Raw genomic sequence first — 17,012 nt, forward strand, 5'->3', positions numbered from 1 at the left:
CCCTGAGCCTGTCCTGGCCCATCCTGAGCCTGTCCTGGCCCATCCTGAGCCTGTCCTGGCCCATCCTGAGCCTGTCCTGATCCACCCTGAGCCTGTCCTGGCCCATCCTGAGCCTGTCCTGGCCCACCCTGAGCCTGTCCTGGCCCATCCTGAGCCTGTCCTGGCCCATCCTGAGCCTGTCCTGATCCACCCTGAGCCTGTCCTGGCCCACCCTGAGCCTGTCCTGGCCCATCCTGAGCCTGTCCTGGCCCATCCTGAGGCCGTTCCCTCTCCTCCTGTCCCTGTTCCTGCCAGCACAGCCCGACCCCCCGGCTGTCCCCTCCTGCCAGGGACTTGTGCAGAGCCACAAGGTCCCCCTGATCCCCCTTTGCTCCAGGCTGAGCCCCTTCCCAGCTCCCAGAGCTCTTCCTGGGGCTCCAGAACCTTCCCAGCTCCCAGAGCTCTTCCTGGGGCTCCAGAACCTTCCCAGCTCCCAGAGCTCTTCCTGGGGCTCCAGAACCTTCCCAGCTCCGTTCCCTGGACACCTCCAGCCCCTGCAGCTCCGTCCCTGCCGTGTCACCTTCAGCTGGGACTTGTCCCCGATGATGTAGAGCGAGGCTCGGTGCTGCCGGAGGAAGGGGGGCTCTCCGGGGGTCCCGTTGTGTTGTGTCCCCAGCAGGTCCTTCCCGGCCAGGCGGGACCCGACCTCCACGTTGAGGGCGTAGCTGCTGACGCGGCCGCTGGCTCGGATGCTGCCCCACTTCCCTGCGGGATGGGGCGGCTCAGGAGGGGCTGGCATCGGGGGACCCGGCCTGGGGTGCCAGGGGACACATGGCACGTGCCAGGGGGGCATGTGGCACATGCCAGGGTGGCATATGGCACATGCCAGGGGGCACATGGCACATGCCGGGGGTGCTGGGGGGCACCGGGTTTGCTTTGGCTCCCTCTCCCTCTGCGTGCCGTGGGATTCCGACCTCGCTGGCTCCGTGTGTCACTGGCACTGCCACAGCCCGGTCTGGTGTCACCAGGACTGTCACCTGTGCCACAGCCCTGTCACCTGTCACCTGTGCCATGGCCCTACTGCCCTGTCACCTGTGCCACAGCCCTACCGCCTGCGCCCTGTGCCACAGCCCTGTCACCTGTCACCTGTGCCACAGCCCTGTCACCTGTCCCACTGCCCTACAGCCCTGTCACCTGTCCCCTGTCACCTGTGCCACTGTCCTGTCACCTGTGCCACTGTCCTGTCACCTGCCACCTGTCCCCTGTGCCATTACCCTGTCACCTGCCCCACAGCTCCATCACCTGCCCCACAGCCCTGTCCTGTGCCCCACAGCCCCATCACCTGCCCCACAGCCCCATCACCTGCCCCACAGCCCTGTCCTGTGCCCCACAGCCCCATCACCTGCCCCACAGCCCCATCACCTGCCCCACAGCCCCATCACCTGCCCCACAGCCCCATCACCTGCCCCACAGCTCCATCACCTGCCCCACAGCCCCATCACCTGCCCCACAGCTCCATCACCTGCCCCATAGCCCCGTCCTGTGCCCCACAGCCCTGTCCTGTGCCCCACAGCTCCATCACCTGCCCCATAGCCCCGTCCTGTGCCCCACAGCCCCATCACCTGCCCCACAGCCCCATCACCTGCCCCACAGCCCCATCACCTGCCCCACAGCCCTGTCCTGTGCCCCACAGCCCCATCACCTGCCCCACAGCCCTGTCCTGTGCCCCACAGCCCCATCATCTGCCCCATAGCCCCATCACCTGCCCCACAGCCCCATCACCTGCCCCACAGCTCCATCACCTGCCCCACAGCCCCATCACCTGCCCCACAGCCCCATCACCTGCCCCACAGCCCTGCCAGCACTGCAGCCCTGCCCCAGCACCGCAGAGGCCGAGGAGCCCAAAGCAAACCTGGCGAGGTGCCGGGTCCTTCCCGTGCCCGTGGCACACCTGGAGCAGCAGGGGGGGGCTGGGGGGGTTACTGGGGTTACTGGGGTTACTGGCCATTAGTGGGAGGGGCAGGAGTGAGTGGGGGTCAGTGGTCAGTGGTCAGTGGTCAGTCACAGCCGCCGGCTCGGGCGCTTCCGTACCTCGGGGGGTCTCGCGGCCCTTCGGCGACGCGCACTTGGGGGAGGACAGGGTGATGACCCTGGCTCTGTGACCCAGCCCTGGGGGCACAGGATGAGAGCCACCTCAGCAGGGGACACGGGACACGGGACACAGGACATGGGACACGGGACATGGACAGGAATGGCATGGAGGTGATGGCACCGGGGATGTGGCTCAGCCCTCCCTCCTCCCTGCGGCTCTGGGGATCACCCTGGGGATCACCCTGGGATCATCACCTGCTCTTCACAGGGAATCACTTCCTGGGATCATCACCTGCTCCCCCCTGGGATCATCACCTGCTCCCCCCTGGGATCATCACCTGCTCCCACCAGGGATCATCACCTGCTCCTCACAGGGATCATCACCTGCTCCCACCAGGGATCATCACCTGCTCCTCCTGGGATCATCACCTGCTCTTCACAGGGATCATCACCTGCTCTGCACTGGGATCATCACCTGCTCCTCCTGGGATCATCACCTGCTCCTCACAGGGATCATCACCTGCTCTGCACTGGGATCATCACCTGCTCTGCACTGGGATCATCACCTGCTCCTCACAGGGATCATCACCTGCTCTGCACTGGGATCATCACCTGCTCCTCCCTGGGATCATCACCTGCTCCTCCCTGGGATCATCACCTGTTCCTCACAGGGATCATCACCTGCTCTGCACTGGGATCATCACCTGCTCCCCCTGGGATCATCACCTGCTCCCCCTGGGATCATCACCTGCTCCCCCTGGGATCATCACCTGCTCTTCCCTGGGATCATCACCTGCTCTTCACAGGGATCATCACCTGCTCTGCACTGGGATCATCACCTGCTCTTCCCTGGGATCATCACCTGTTCCTCACTGGGATCATCACCTGCTCTTCCCTGGGATCATCACCTGTTCCTCACAAGGATCATCACCTGCTCTGCACTGGTATCATCACCTGCTCCTCCCTGGTATCATCACCTGCTCCTCCCTGGGATCATCACCTGCTCCCCCCAGAGAAGAATCTACTCTACGAGAGCTGCCCAGGGCTGGGGGTCTGGGTGAGGCCCCACCCCGTCCTCACCTCCACGGCTCAAAGTCCCAGGCCCTTCGTCCTTCCCTCCCATCACCTGCTTCATGAGCGATCCCAGCTTAGGCTGCTGCCTCTTGTCGGAGAAATCTGCAGCACCAAGAGAACGTCAGCTCCCGAGGCCGTGCCGGGGCTCCCGAGGCCATCCTGGGCCTCCTGAGGTGCCCCCGAGGCCATCCCAGGGTTCCTGGGGTGCTCCTGGGGCCATTCCTGGGCTCCCGAGGCCATTCTGGGCCTCCCAAGGCCATCCCAGGGTTCCTGAGGTGCCCCCGAGGCCATGCTGGGGCTCCTGAGGTGCTCCCAAAGGCCATTCTGGGGCTCCTGAGGCCATCCTGGAGCTCCTGAGGTGCTCCCAAAGGCCATTCTGGGGCTCCTGAGGCCATCCTGGAGCTCCTGAGGTGCTCCCAAAGGCCATTCTGGGGCTCCCGAGGCCATCCTGGAGCTCCTGAGGTGCTCCCACAGGCCGTTCTGGGGCTCCTGAGGCCATCCTGGAGCTCCTGAGATGCTCCCAAGGTGCTCCCAAAGGCCATTCTGGGGCTCCCGAGGCCATTCTGGGGCACCCAAGGTGCTCCTGAGGTGCTCCCGGAGCTCCCAAGGTGCTCCCAAGGTTCCCAAGGCCACCCCAGAGCTCTCAGGCGCTCCGGAGCCGGGACAAGCGGGGCCGCAGGGACACGGAGACAGCGCGGGAGGCACCGTCCAGCCGGAGCCACGGCAGAGCAGGGGCAGCCCTGGGGTCAGGGGCTCGGCCCCCAGCCCACCCTGTGCCAGGTCACCTGTGCCAGGTCACCTGTGCCAGGTCACCAGTGCCAGCCCTGCCAGGTCACCTGTGCCACCCCTGAGCCGAGCCCCGGCCGTGTCCCCCCGCTGCAGGAGAGGCCTCGGGGGCGGCCGGACGTTCCTTCCCTGCAGGATCAGGGAGACCCCCCTGGGCTCCCCAAAGCCCCCAGCCCCTGATGTGTCCAGTGATGATGGGTGGGATGAAGGAACAGGATGGGTGGCACTGGGACAGGATGGATGGCACCGGGACAGGAGGGATGGCACTGGGACAGGAGGGATGGCACTGGGACAGGAGGAATGGGACAGGATGGGTGGCACTGGGACAGGATGGGTGGCACTGGGACAGGATGGATGGCACTGGGACAGGATGGGTGGCACTGGGACAGGAGGGATGGCACCGGGACAGGATGGGTGGCACTGGGACAGGATGGGCGGCACCAGAGTGCGCCAGGGCGTGATGGAGCTCTGTCCTCCAGGGAACGGCCGGTTGGGAATGGTCAGTTGGGAATGGCCGGGTGGGAATGGCCGGGTGGGAATGGTCAGTTGGGAATGGTCAGTTGGGAATGGCCAGGTGGGAATGGCCGGTTGGGAATGGTCAGTTGGGAATGGCCGGGTGGGAATGGCCGGGTGGGAATGGTCACTTTGGGCAGGGCCGGTTGGGAATGGCCGGGTGGGAATGGTCAGTTGGGAATGGTCAGTTGGGAATGGTCACTTTGGGAAGGGCCGGTTGGGAATGGCCAGTGAGGAATGGCCAGGTGGGAAGGGCCGGTTGGGCAGGGCCGGTTGGGAATGGCCGGTTGGGAATGGTCAGTTAGGAATGGTCAGTTGGGAATGGTCACTTTGGGAATGGCCAGTTCTAAATGGCCGGTTGGGAATGGTCAGTTGGGAATGGTCAGTTGGGAATGGTCACTTTGGGCAGGGCCGGTTGGGCAGGGCCGGTTGGGAATGGCCAGTTCCAAATGGCCGGTTGGGAATGGTCAGTTGGGAATGGTCACTTTGGGAATGGCCAGTTCCAAATGGCCGGTTGGGAATGGTCAGTTGGGAATGGTCACTTTGGGAATGGCCAGTTCCAAATGGCCGGTTGGGAATGGTCAGTTAGGAATGGTCACTTTGGGAATGGCCAGTTCTAAATGGCCGGTTGGGAATGGTCAGTTGGGAATGGTCACTTTGGGAAGGGCCGGTTGGGCAGGGCCGGTTGGGAATGGCCAGTTCTAAATGGCCGGTTGGGAATGGTCAGTTGGGAATGGTCAGTTGGGAATGGTCAGTTGGGAATGGTCACTTTGGGAATGGCCAGTTCTAAATGGCCGGTTGGGAATGGTCAGTTGGGAATGTCCGGTTGGGCAGGGCCAGCTGGGCACAGCCTCACCGGGGGTCCCCAGCCTGTCCCCAGCTCCGTGCACGGGGCTCAGGCAGTGCTGAGACCCCGCAGGGAAGGGTCTGTCCCCAATCCCAGCCTTTGGCTCCCAGCTCCAGGGACACCGAGATTCCCAAACCCCCCGGATCTCCCAAACCCCAGCCAGGGAGGCGCGGCCGGAGCTGGGGTCCTGCAGAGGATGTGGGGGAGCCCCCCGAGCCCCCTCCCCACGTCCCTCACCTGCACTGCTCATGTGAGCCGAGGTGAAGCCGCTCAGGGTGTTGCGCCCGCCGGCGTCAGAGTAGTGGGGCATGGAATTGATGACGGCCTGAAGGTACTTCTCCTGCTCCAGGCTGGTGGAGTCGGCCTGGGAGGGGCCTGTGGGGACACCCCTGTCACCTCCCCAGGCTGGGGACACCCCTGAGTGTCACCTCCCAGAGCTGGGACACCCCTGAGTGTCACCTCCCACAGCTGGGACACCCCTGAGTGTCACCTCCCACAGCTGGGACACCCCTGAGTGTCACCTCCCACAGCTGGGACAGCCCTGTCACCTCCCAGGGCTGGGAGGACACCCCTGAGTGTCACCTCCCACAGCTGGGGACATCCCTGAGTGTCACCTCCCAGGGCTGGGACACCCCTGTCACCTCCCAGGGATGGGGACACCCCCGACTGTCACCTCCCAGAGTTGGGGACACCCCTGTCACCTCCCAGGGCTGGGACACCCTGAGTGTCAGCACCCTTAGCTAGGGCACCCCTGAGTGTCACCTCCCAGGACCAGGTCACCCCCGGGTGTCACCACCCTGAGGCAGGGTGTCACTGCCCAAGCCAGGGGACACCTGAGTGTCACCACCCTGAGGCAGGGTGTCACTGTCCAAGCCAGGTCACCCCAGGTGTCACTGTCCAAGCCAGGTCACCCCCAGGTGTCACTGTCCAAGCCAGGGGACACCTGAGTGTCACCACCCTGAGGCAGGGTGTCACTGTCCAAGCCAGGTCACCCCAGGTGTCACTGTCCAAGCCAGGTCACCCCAGGTGTCACCACCCTGAGGCAGGGTGTCACTGCCCAAGCCAGGTCACCCCAGGTGTCACTGTCCAAGCCAGGTCACCCCAGGTGTCACCACCCTGAGGCAGGGTGTCACCGTCCAAGCCAGGTCACCCCCAGGTGTCACTGCCCAAGCCAGGTCACCCCCAGGTGTCACTGCCCAAGCCAGGTCACCCCAGGTGTCACCACCCCGAGGCAGGGTGTCACTGTCCAAGCCAGGTCACCCCGAGTGTCACCTCTCAGGACCAGGTCACCCCCGGGTGTCACCACCCTGAGGCAGGGTGTCACTGTCCAAGCCAGGTCACCCCCAGGTGTCACTGTCCAAGCCAGGTCACCCCAGGTGTCACTGCCCAAGCCAGGTCACCCCCAGGTGTCACTGCCCAAGCCAGGTCACCCCAGGTGTCACTGCCCAAGCCAGGTCACCCCCAGGTGTCACTGCCCAAGCCAGGTCACCCCAGGTGTCACTGCCCAAGCCAGGTCACCCCAGGTGCCACCACCCCGCGGCAGGGACAATCCCACAGCCCCAGCTCGGCGCTCACCGGGGGCCGGGGCGTTCTGGGATTTGAAGAGCCCCACGACGCCCTTGCCGTGGAGGCCCCCGGAGCGCAGCAGCACGGCCTTGGTGCGGGAGTTCCTCCAGCAAACCACCGGGAACCGGCTCTGCCGGTAACAGCGCGAGATCCGCTGGATCGTGTTGTCCTGGATGCTCTGCGGCACAATCAGCAGCCCGGGGTAGCTGTGGACACAAAACTCGGGGTGACACGGCTCTCCCCGGCCTCGTTAGGGTGTTAATTAACCCCCGGGATAATTGATCTTCTGGATTGTTCCTTGGAGGAACAGAGCTGGGGGTGACACGGCTCTCCCCGGCCTCGTTAGGGTGTTAATTAACCCCCAGGATAATTGATCTTCTGGATTGTTCCTTGGAGGAACAGAGCTGGGGGTGACACGGCTCTCCCCGGCCTCGTTAGGGTGTTAATTAACCCCCAGGATAATTGATCTTCTGGATTGTTCCTTGGAGGAACAGAGCTGGGGGTGACACGGCTCTCCCCGGCCTCGTTAGGGTGTTAATTAACCCCCAGGATAATTGATCTTCTGGATTGTTCCTTGGAGGAACAGAGCTGGGGGTGACACGGCTCTCCCCGGCCTCGTTAGGGTGTTAATTAACCCCCAGGATAATTGATCTTCTGGATTGTTCCTTGGAGGAACAGAGCTGGGGGTGACACGGCTCTCCCGGGCCTCGTTAGGGTGTTAATTAACCCCTGCAGCCTGGGCTAATTGATCTTCTGGATTGTTCCTTGGATTGTTCCATGGAAATTCCACATGGGGGAAACCCAACCTGACACAGGGAGCACGGCCCGAGGAGGTAACGGCACCTGGGAGCCGGATTTATGGACAAACAGGGACAGGAGTGACCAGGGCTTGTGGTCATCCATGGATGGGAGTGACCAGGGCTCAGGGTCATCCATGGACAGGAGTGACCAGAGATGTGGTCATCCAAGGACAGGAGTGACCAGAGACGTGGTCATCCATGGACAGGAGTGACCAGGGCTCAGGGTCATCCAAGGACAGGAGTGACCAGGGTTCAAAGTCCAGGATCCACAGGAATGCACCGGGACCCACAGGGACCCACAGGAACCCACCAGGAACCCACCAAGACCTTCAGGAACCCACAGGAACCCACAGGAACCCACAGGAACCCACCAGGACCCTCAGGAACCCACCAGGACCCACCAAGACCCTCAGGAACCCACAGGAACCCACAGGACCCACAGGAACCCACCAGGACCCTCAGAAACCCACAGGAACCGACCAGGACCCACAGGAACCCACAGGAACCCACCAGGAACCCACAGGAACCCACAGGAACCCACAGGAACCCTCAGGACCCCACCAGGACCCACCAGGACCCACCAGGACCCATCGCGACCCACAGGAACCCACAGGAACCCACCAGGAACCCACCAGGAACCCACCAGGACCCACAGGAACCCACCAGGACCCATCGCGACCCACAGGAACCCACAGGAACCCACCAGGAACCCACCAGGAACCCACCAGGACCCACAGGAACCACCAGGACCCACCAGGACCCACAGGAACCACCAGGACCCACCAGGACCCACAGGAACCCACCAGAACCCACCAGGACCCTCAGGAACCCACCAGGACCCACAGGAACCCACCAGGAACCCACCAGGACCCACAGGAACCACCAGGACCCACCAGGACCCACAGGAACCCACCAGGACCCACCAGGAACCCTCAGGAACCCACCAGGACCCACCAGGACCCACGCTCACCTGCGGCAGATGGCGTACATGCGGTTGACGGTGGAGATGCGGAAGGGCTCGTTCTTGGAGCGCGTCAGGCTGCTGCTCAGCGTGCCCAGCCCCAGGCGCTGGTAGTCCCGGCAACAGGCGCGCTCCACCACGTGCGTCATGGTCATCTTCTCCGACGGCCTCACCGTGCTGCCGGGCGTCAGCGTGCTCCTGTCCAGCTCCTCGGACACTGCGGGGACGCGGCGGCGCTGGACACGGTGTCCCTGACCCCAGAACAACCACCCACCCACCCTGCTGGGGTCACTGCCCGCCTGTCACCCTGAGAGCTCTGGAGCTTGGGGACACCGTTTCTGGAGAACCTTCCCAGGACAGAAACTACAAACATGGACAGGTGTGCGTTCCTTGGTGACACTTCTCCTGATGGACACCTCTTGTGGACACCTCTCATGGTCAGTGTGGTTGGAAAGGTGTTGCTAACTACAGACATGGACAGGTGTGCGTTCCTTGGTGACACTTCTCCTGATGGACATCTCTCGTGGTCAGTGTGGCTGGAAAGGTGTTACTAACTACAGACATGGATAGGTGTCACACATCTCCTGGTGGACACGTCTCATGGACAGGTGTGCGTTCCTTGGTGACTTCTCCTGCTACAAACATGGACAGGTGTGCGTTCCTTGGTGACACTTCTGCTACAAACATGGACAGGTGTGCGTTCCTTGGTGACACTTCTGCTACAAACATGGACAGGTGTGCGTTCCTTGGTGACACTTCTCCTGCTACAAACATGGACAGGTGTGCGTTCCTTGGTGACACTTCTGCTACAAACATGGACAGGTGTGCGCTCCTTGGTGACACTTCTCCTGATGGACACCTCTCATGGTCAGTGTGCTTGGAAAGGTGTTGTTAACTACAAACATGGATAGGTGTCACACATCTCCTGATGGACACCTCTCATGGACAGGTGTGCGTTCCTTGGTGACACTTCTGATGGACACCTCTCGTGGTCAGTGTGCTTGGAAAGGTGTTACTAACTACAGACATAGACATGTGTCACACATCTGATGGACACCTCTCATGGTGTTGCTGGAAAGGTGTTGTTAACTACAAACATGGACATGTGTCACACATCTCCTGATGGACACCTCTTGTGGACACCTCTCGTGGATAGGTGTGCGTTCCTTGGTGACACTTCTCCTGGTGGACACCTCTCGTGGTCAGTGTGCTTGGAAAGGTGTTGTTAACCACAAACATGGACATGTGTGTGTTCCTTGGTGACAGTGTCACCTCTCCCTGTCACCACTGCTGGGACAGTGTCACCTCTCCCTGTCCCCAGCACGGTGACAGTGTCACCTCTCCCTGTCCCCAGCACGGTGACAGTGTCACCTCTTCCTGTCCCCACCACAGGGACAGTGTCACCTCTTCCTGTCCCCACCTCAGTGACAGTGTCACCCCACCCTGTCCCCAGCACAGTGACAGTGTCACCCCACCCTGTCCCCAGCACAGTGACAGTGTCACCACACCCTGTCCCCACGGCAGGGACAGTGTCACCCCACCCTGTCCCCAGCACAGTGACAGTGTCACCTCTCCCTGTCCCCAGCACGGTGACAGTGTCACCTCTCCCTGTCCCCAGCACGGTGACAGTGTGACCTCACCCTGTCCCCACCTCAGTGACAGTGTCACCCCACCCTGTCCCCAGCACAGTGACAGTGTCACCTCTCCCTGTCACCAGCATGGTGACAGTGTCACCTCTCCCTGTCCCCAGCACAGTGACAGTGTCACCTCTCCCTGTCACCAGCACAGGGACAGTGTCACCTCTCCCTGTCCCCAGCATGGTGACAGTGTCACCTCTCCCTGTCCCCAGCACAGTGACAGTGTCACCCCACCCTGTCCCCAGCACAGTGACAGTGTCACCTCACCCTGTCCCCACCTCAGTGACAGTGTCACCTCTCCCTGTCACCAGCACAGGGACAGTGTCACCTCTCCCTGTCCCCAGCACAGGGACAGTGTCACCCCGCCCTGTCCCCAGCATGGTGACAGTGTGACCTCACCCCGTCCCCACCCCAGGGACAGTGTCACCTCTCCCTGTCCCCACAGTAGGGACAGTGTCATCTCTCCCTGTCACCAGCACAGGGACAGTGTCACCTCTCCCTGTTCCCAGCACGGTGACAGTGTCACCTCACCCTGTCCCCAGCACAGGGACAGTGTCACCTCACCCTGTCCCCACCCCAGGGACAGTGTCACCTCTCCCTGTCACCAGCACAGGGACAGTGTCACCTCTCCCTATCCCCAGCACAGTGACAGTGTCACCTCTCCCTGTCACCAGCACAGGGACAGTGTCACCTCTCCCTATCCCCAGCACAGTGACAGTGTCACCTCACCCTGTCCCCAGCACGGTGACAGTGTGACCTCACCCTGTCCCCACCTCAGTGACAGTGTCACCTCTCCCTGTCCCCAGCACAGGGACAGTGTCACCCCACCCTGTCCCCAGCACGGTGACAGTGTCACCTCACCCTGTCACCACTGCTGGGACGGTGTCATCTCTCCCTGTCCCCAGCACAGGGACAGTGTCACCTCTCCCTGTCCCCAGCACAGTGACAGTGTCACCTCTCCCTGTCACCAGCACAGGGACAGTGTCACCTCTCCCTGTCCCCAGCACAGTGACAGTGTCACCTCTTCCTGTCCCCACCTCAGTGACAGTGTCACCTCTCCCTGTCCCCAGCACAGGGACAGTGTCACCTCTCCCTGTCCCCACCTCAGTGACAGTGTCACCCCACCCTGTCCCCAGCACAGTGACAGTGTCACCTGTCCCCACCTGAGATCTCATCCTCGTTGTCCTCGGGGAAGTTGTGGCTGCCGCGCTGTTCCCAGGCGGGCGGGGTGTACTTCTTGCGGGTGACGTACTGCCGGCCGATGGTCCTCTTGGCGTTCTTCACCAGGTTCTTGGACAGCGTCCTGGGGACACGGGGACAGCGCTGTCACCCGGCCACCGCCGCTCCGGGGGCTTTGGGGTGCTGGGGACCCCCTGGCAGGAGCAGGGCCCCACCCTGGGGACCCCCGGGGACGCGGCGGCTCGGAACCTACGGCCACACGGGAGGGGAGGGGAGATCCAAAGCACAGCGAGGGACAGGGATCCAGCATGGGGATCCACTATGGGGATCCAGCACGGGGAACCAGCACGGGGAACCAGCACGGGGAACCAGGACAGGGATCCAGCACGGGGATCCACCACAGGGATCCACTATGGGGATCCACCACAGGGAACCAGCATGGGGATCCAGCACAGGGATCCAGCATGGGGATCCACTATGGGGATCCAGCACAGGGAACCACCACGGGGAACCAGCACGGGGATCCACCATGGTGATCCAGAACAGGGATCAGCCCAGGGATCCAGCATGGGGATCCACTATGGGGACCCACCACAGGGATCCAGCACGGGGATCCAGCATGGGGAACCAGCACGGGGAACCAGGACAGGGATCCAGCACGGGGATCAGTACAGGGATCAGTACAGGGATCCGACACGGGGATCCAGAACAGGGATCCATAATAGGAATCCAGCACCAGGATCCAGCATGGGGATCTACCACAGGGATCCAGAACAGGGATCCACCACAGGTATCCAGAATAGGGATCCAGCATGGGGATCCACCACAGGGAACCACCACGGGGAACCAGCATGGGGATCCACTATGGGGATTCAGAACAGAGATCCACCACAGGAACCCAGCCCAGGGATCCACCACAGGAACCCAGCCCAGGGATCCACCACAGGAACCCAGCACAGGGATCCACCACAGGAACCCAGCACAGGGATCCAGCACAGGGACCAGGGGATCCATGGTAGGGTCTTTGCCAGCCAAGCCTGGGCTCAGGGCTGCAGCCAGCACTGCAGGACAATGTCCCTGAGTCACCCAGCGCTGCAGGACAATGTCCCCAGGTCACCCAGTGCTGCAGGACAATGTCCCTGAGTCACCCACACTGCAGGACAATGTCCCTGAGTCACCCAGCGCTGCAGGACAATGTCCCCAGGTCACCCAGCGCTGCAGGACAATGTCCCCAGGTCACCCAGTGCTGCAGGACAATGTCCCCGAGTCACCCAGCGCTGCAGGACAATGTCCCCGAGTCACCCAGCACTGCAGGACAATGTCCCCAAGTCACCCAGCACTGCAGGACAATGTCCCCGAGTCACCCAGCGCTGCAGGACAATGTCCCCAAGTCACCCAGTGCTGCAGGACAATGTCCCCACGTCACCCAGCACTGCAGGACAATGTCCCTGAGTCACCCAGCACTGCAGGACAATGTCCCTGAGTCACCCAGCGCTGCAGGACAATGTCCCCAGGTCACCCAGCGCTGCAGGACAATGTCCCCAAGTCACCCAGTGCTGCAGGACAATGTCCCTGAGTCACCCAGCACTGCAGGACAATGTCCCTGAGTCACCCAGCGCTGCAGGACAATGTCCCCAAGTCACCCAGCACTGCAGGACAATGTCCCCAAGTCACCCAGCGCTGCAGGACGATGTCCCCATGTCACCCAGCGCTGCAGGACAATGTCCCCAGGTCACCCAGCACTGCAGGACAATGTCCCTGAGTCACCCAGCGCTGCAGGACAATGTCCCTGAGTCACCCAGCTCTGCAGGACAATGTCCCCAGGTCACCCAGTGCTGCAGGACAATGTCCCTGAGTCACCCAGTGCAGGGAATGGCTGGAATCACTGGGAGGGATTTTGGGGACAGGGACAGGGAATGGCTGCAGTCACTGTCTGGGAAGGATTTTGGGGACAGAGAATGTCTGGAATCATCGGGAGAATGTCTGGAATCACTGTCTGGGAAGGTTTTTGGGGACAGGGAATGTCTGGAATCACTGTCTGGGATGGTTTTTAGGGACAGGGAATGTCTGGAATCACTGTCTGGGAAGGTTTTTAGGGACAGGGAATGTCTGGAATCACTGTCTGGGATGATTTTTGGGGACAGGGAATGTCTGGAATCACTGTCTGGGATGGTTTTTAGGGACAGGGAATGTCTGGAATCACTGTCTGGGAAGGATTTTGGGGACAGGGAATGTCTGGAATCACTGTCTGGGAAGGATTTTGGGGACAGGGAATGTCTGGAATCACTGTCTGGGAAGGTTTTTAGGGACAGGGAATGTCTGGAATCACTGTCTGGGAAGGATTTTGGGGACAGGGAATGTCTGGAATCACTGTCTGGGAAGGATTTTAGGGACAGGGAATGTCTGGAATCACTGTCTGGGAAGGTTTTTAGGGACAGGGAATGTCTGCAGTCACTGTCTGGGAAGGTTTTTAGGGACAGGGAATGTCTGGAATCACTGTCTGGGATGGTTTTTAGGGACAGGGAATGTCTGGAATCACTGTCTGGGAAGGTTTTTAGGGACAGGGAATGTCTGCAGTCACTGTCTGGGATGGTTTTTAGGGACAGGGAATGTCTGGAATCACTGTCTGGGAAGGATTTTAGGGACAGGGAATGTCTGGAATCACTGTCTGGGATGGTTTTTAGGGACAGGGAATGTCTGGAATCACTGTCTGGGAAGGTTTTTAGGGACAGGGAATGTCTGGAATCACTGTCTGGGATGGTTTTTAGGGACAGGGAATGTCTGGAATCACTGTCTGGGAAGGATTTTGGGGACAGGGAATGTCTGGAATCACTGTCTGGGAAGGATTTTGGGGACAGGGAATGTCTGGAATCACTGTCTGGGAAGGTTTTTAGGGACAGGGAATGTCTGGAATCACTGTCTGGGAAGGTTTTTAGGGACAGGGAATGTCTGGAATCACTGTCTGGGAAGGTTTTTAGGGACAGGGAATGTCTGGAATCACTGTCTGGGAAGGTTTTTCCATCCCTGCAGATTCTCTGATCCCCAGGCTGGCTGTGATTGAGGCGGGCTCAGCTCCCCGTGCCCCTCCCCTGGGTGACACCGGGTGACAGGAGCGGTGTCCCCAAGCACAGAGGCCCCCTCAGGTGTCACCCCTGTCCTGTTGTGTCACCTGAGCGAGGGGTTCTTGTCCTTGGCCTTGGCCTGCATGGCCGGCTTGGGCGACTGGCCCGCGGTGAAGGCGAAGGTGCCGCGCACGTGCTGGGGGTAGCGCAGCTTGTGCAGATGTTTCCGGAAGATCTCGGCGCTGTCCGAGGCCACCTCCTCGTCAAAGGCGATCTTCAGCAGCTGTGGGGACACCGGGGAGGTGACACCGGGGGAGGTGACAGGGGACAGAGGATGGAGCCAGCTGGGAGTGGCGGGGCCATCGCTGCGTTCCCGTTCCCCCGGAGCCCCCGACTGCCGCTCCTCCCGCGGGGGCTGCGGCTTCAGAGCTCTGTCCCAGCTCAAAGGTCACCAGATGTCACCAAAATGTCACCAAATGTCCTCAAAATGTCACCAAATGTCACCAAATGTCACCAAGTGTCACCAAATGTCCTCAAAATGTCACCAAATGTCACCAAAAGTCACCAAGTGTCACCAAATATCCTCAAATGTCACCAGACGTCACCAAAATGTCACCAAGTGTCACCAAATATCCTCAAAACATCACCAAATGTCACCAAATGTCCTCAAAATGTCACCAAATGTCAACAAATGTCCCCAAATGTCCCCAAATGACCTCAAAATGTCACCAAATGTCACCAAATATCCTCAAAATGTCACCAAATGTCAACAAATGTCACCAAATGTCCCATCCCTGGTGGTCTCCACCCTCAGTGATCCACAGGGGCTGTGTTGTGATGTCCCCAGGTGTCCCCAGGTGTCCCCAAATGTCCCCAAGTGTCCCCAAGTGTCCCCAGGTGTCTCCAGATGTCCCCAGGTGTCCCCAGCTGTCCCCAGGTGTGTCCCCAGGTGTCCTCCCAGGTGTCCCCAGATGTCCCCAGGTGTCCCCAGGTGTGTCCCTAGGTGTCTCCAGATGTCTCCAGGTGTCCCCAGGTGTGTCCCTAGGTGTCTCCAGAGTGTCTCAGGTGTCCCCAGGTGTCCCCAGGTGAGGTTTGGGTTGTCCCCAGGTGTGTCCCCAGCTGTCCCAGCTGTCCCCAGGTGTCACCTGGAAGGTGCAGGAGCGCAGCTGCAGTCCCTCCTGGATGAACTGATCCGCCTGTGCCTGGACGCTGATCTTCTTCTCCTTGGTGAGCGCGGCGATGGGGAAGGACCGGATCACCACCTGCTCCCCCACTGGGCAGGGGACAGAGCCGGTCACCAGGGCCACCCTGCCCTGACCATGGGGACTGTCCCACCAGGGGACAGAGCCGGTCACCAGGGCCACCCTGCCCTGGCCATGGGGACTGTCCCACCAGGGGACAGAGCCGGTCACCAGGGCCACCCTGCCCTGGCCATGGGGACTGTCCCACCAGGGGACAGAGCCGGTCACAGCCACCCTGCCCCAGCCAGGGGACTGTCCAGAGCCACCCTGCCCTGGCCATGGGGACTGTCCCACCAGGGGACAGAGCCGGTCACCAGAGCCACCCTGCCCTGGCCATGGGGACCAGGCCACCAGGGGACAGAGCCGGTCACAGCCACCCTGCCCCAGCCAGGGGACTGTCCAGAGCCACCCTGCCCTGGCCATGGGGACTGTCCCACCAGGGGACAGAGCCGGTCACCAGGGCCACCCTGCCCTGGCCATGGGGACCGGGCCACCAGGGGACAGGGGACAGAACTGGTCACAGCCACCCTGCCCTGGCCATGGGGACCGTCCAGAGCCACCCTGCCCCAGACAGGGGACTGTCCAGAGCCACCCTGTCCTGGCCATGGGGACTGTCCCACCATGGCCCAGGGGACAGGGGACACAGCCGGTCACACCCACCCTGCCCTGGCCAGGGGACTGTCCCTCCATGGCCCAGAGGACACAGCGGCCAGGAACAGAGCCCCGGATCCCCAGGATAACTGATCCTGATTCCTGGGATCACTGATCCTGATCCATGGGGATCGCTGATCCCGGATCCCCTGGGGATCACTGATCCTGATCCTTGAGATCACTGACCCTCCTCCCCATGGATCCCTGACCAGATCCCATCCCCAGGGATCCCTGAGACCAGATCCCATCCCCAGGGTCCTCAGACCAGATCCCATCCCCAGGGACCCCTGACCTCCCCATCCCCAGGGATCCCTGACCCCCCCATGCCCCCCAAGGACCCCTGACCCCCCCCATTCCCCCCATGCCCCCCAGGCATCCCCGGGGCCCTTTCCCGAGGCTCAGCCCCTCACCCAGGGGGTCCGTGGGGGTCCCCTTGAAGATGATCCTGTAGGTGGTGAGGAACACGGCCCCCTCTGCGGGGAGCAGGGGGGGTCCCCCGGCGCTGCCCCCCGCCGCCTCCTCGCGCCCGTCGGGCATCAGGTACACGCGGAGCCCCTCCAGCACGCACTCCTCCCCCAGCAGCAGCGTGGGCCGCAGCAGCTTGGGCTGGGGGAACAACGGGGGG

General features: G+C 61.8%; 1 protein-coding gene across 1 annotated transcript in view; it reads right to left on the reverse strand.

Moving 5' to 3' along the window:
• Window positions 1-17,012, reverse strand: part of LOC131591551 (myotubularin-related protein 5-like) — a gene marked incomplete at its 5' end in the record, with an annotated part of 66,858 nt that overhangs the window by 7,310 nt on the left and 42,536 nt on the right. The window contains 10 exons of the mRNA XM_058862361.1: window positions 560-744; window positions 2,071-2,148; window positions 3,151-3,246; window positions 5,528-5,665; window positions 6,866-7,062; window positions 8,627-8,834; window positions 11,418-11,557; window positions 14,603-14,778; window positions 15,641-15,768; window positions 16,798-16,993. Of these exons, the coding sequence (XP_058718344.1) occupies window positions 560-744; window positions 2,071-2,148; window positions 3,151-3,246; window positions 5,528-5,665; window positions 6,866-7,062; window positions 8,627-8,834; window positions 11,418-11,557; window positions 14,603-14,778; window positions 15,641-15,768; window positions 16,798-16,993 (1,542 nt within the window). The remainder of the gene's footprint in view (window positions 1-559; window positions 745-2,070; window positions 2,149-3,150; window positions 3,247-5,527; window positions 5,666-6,865; window positions 7,063-8,626; window positions 8,835-11,417; window positions 11,558-14,602; window positions 14,779-15,640; window positions 15,769-16,797; window positions 16,994-17,012) is intronic.

Source organism: Poecile atricapillus, chromosome W, assembly GCF_030490865.1.
Source record: "Poecile atricapillus isolate bPoeAtr1 chromosome W, bPoeAtr1.hap1, whole genome shotgun sequence".
NCBI lineage: Eukaryota > Metazoa > Chordata > Aves > Passeriformes > Paridae > Poecile > Poecile atricapillus.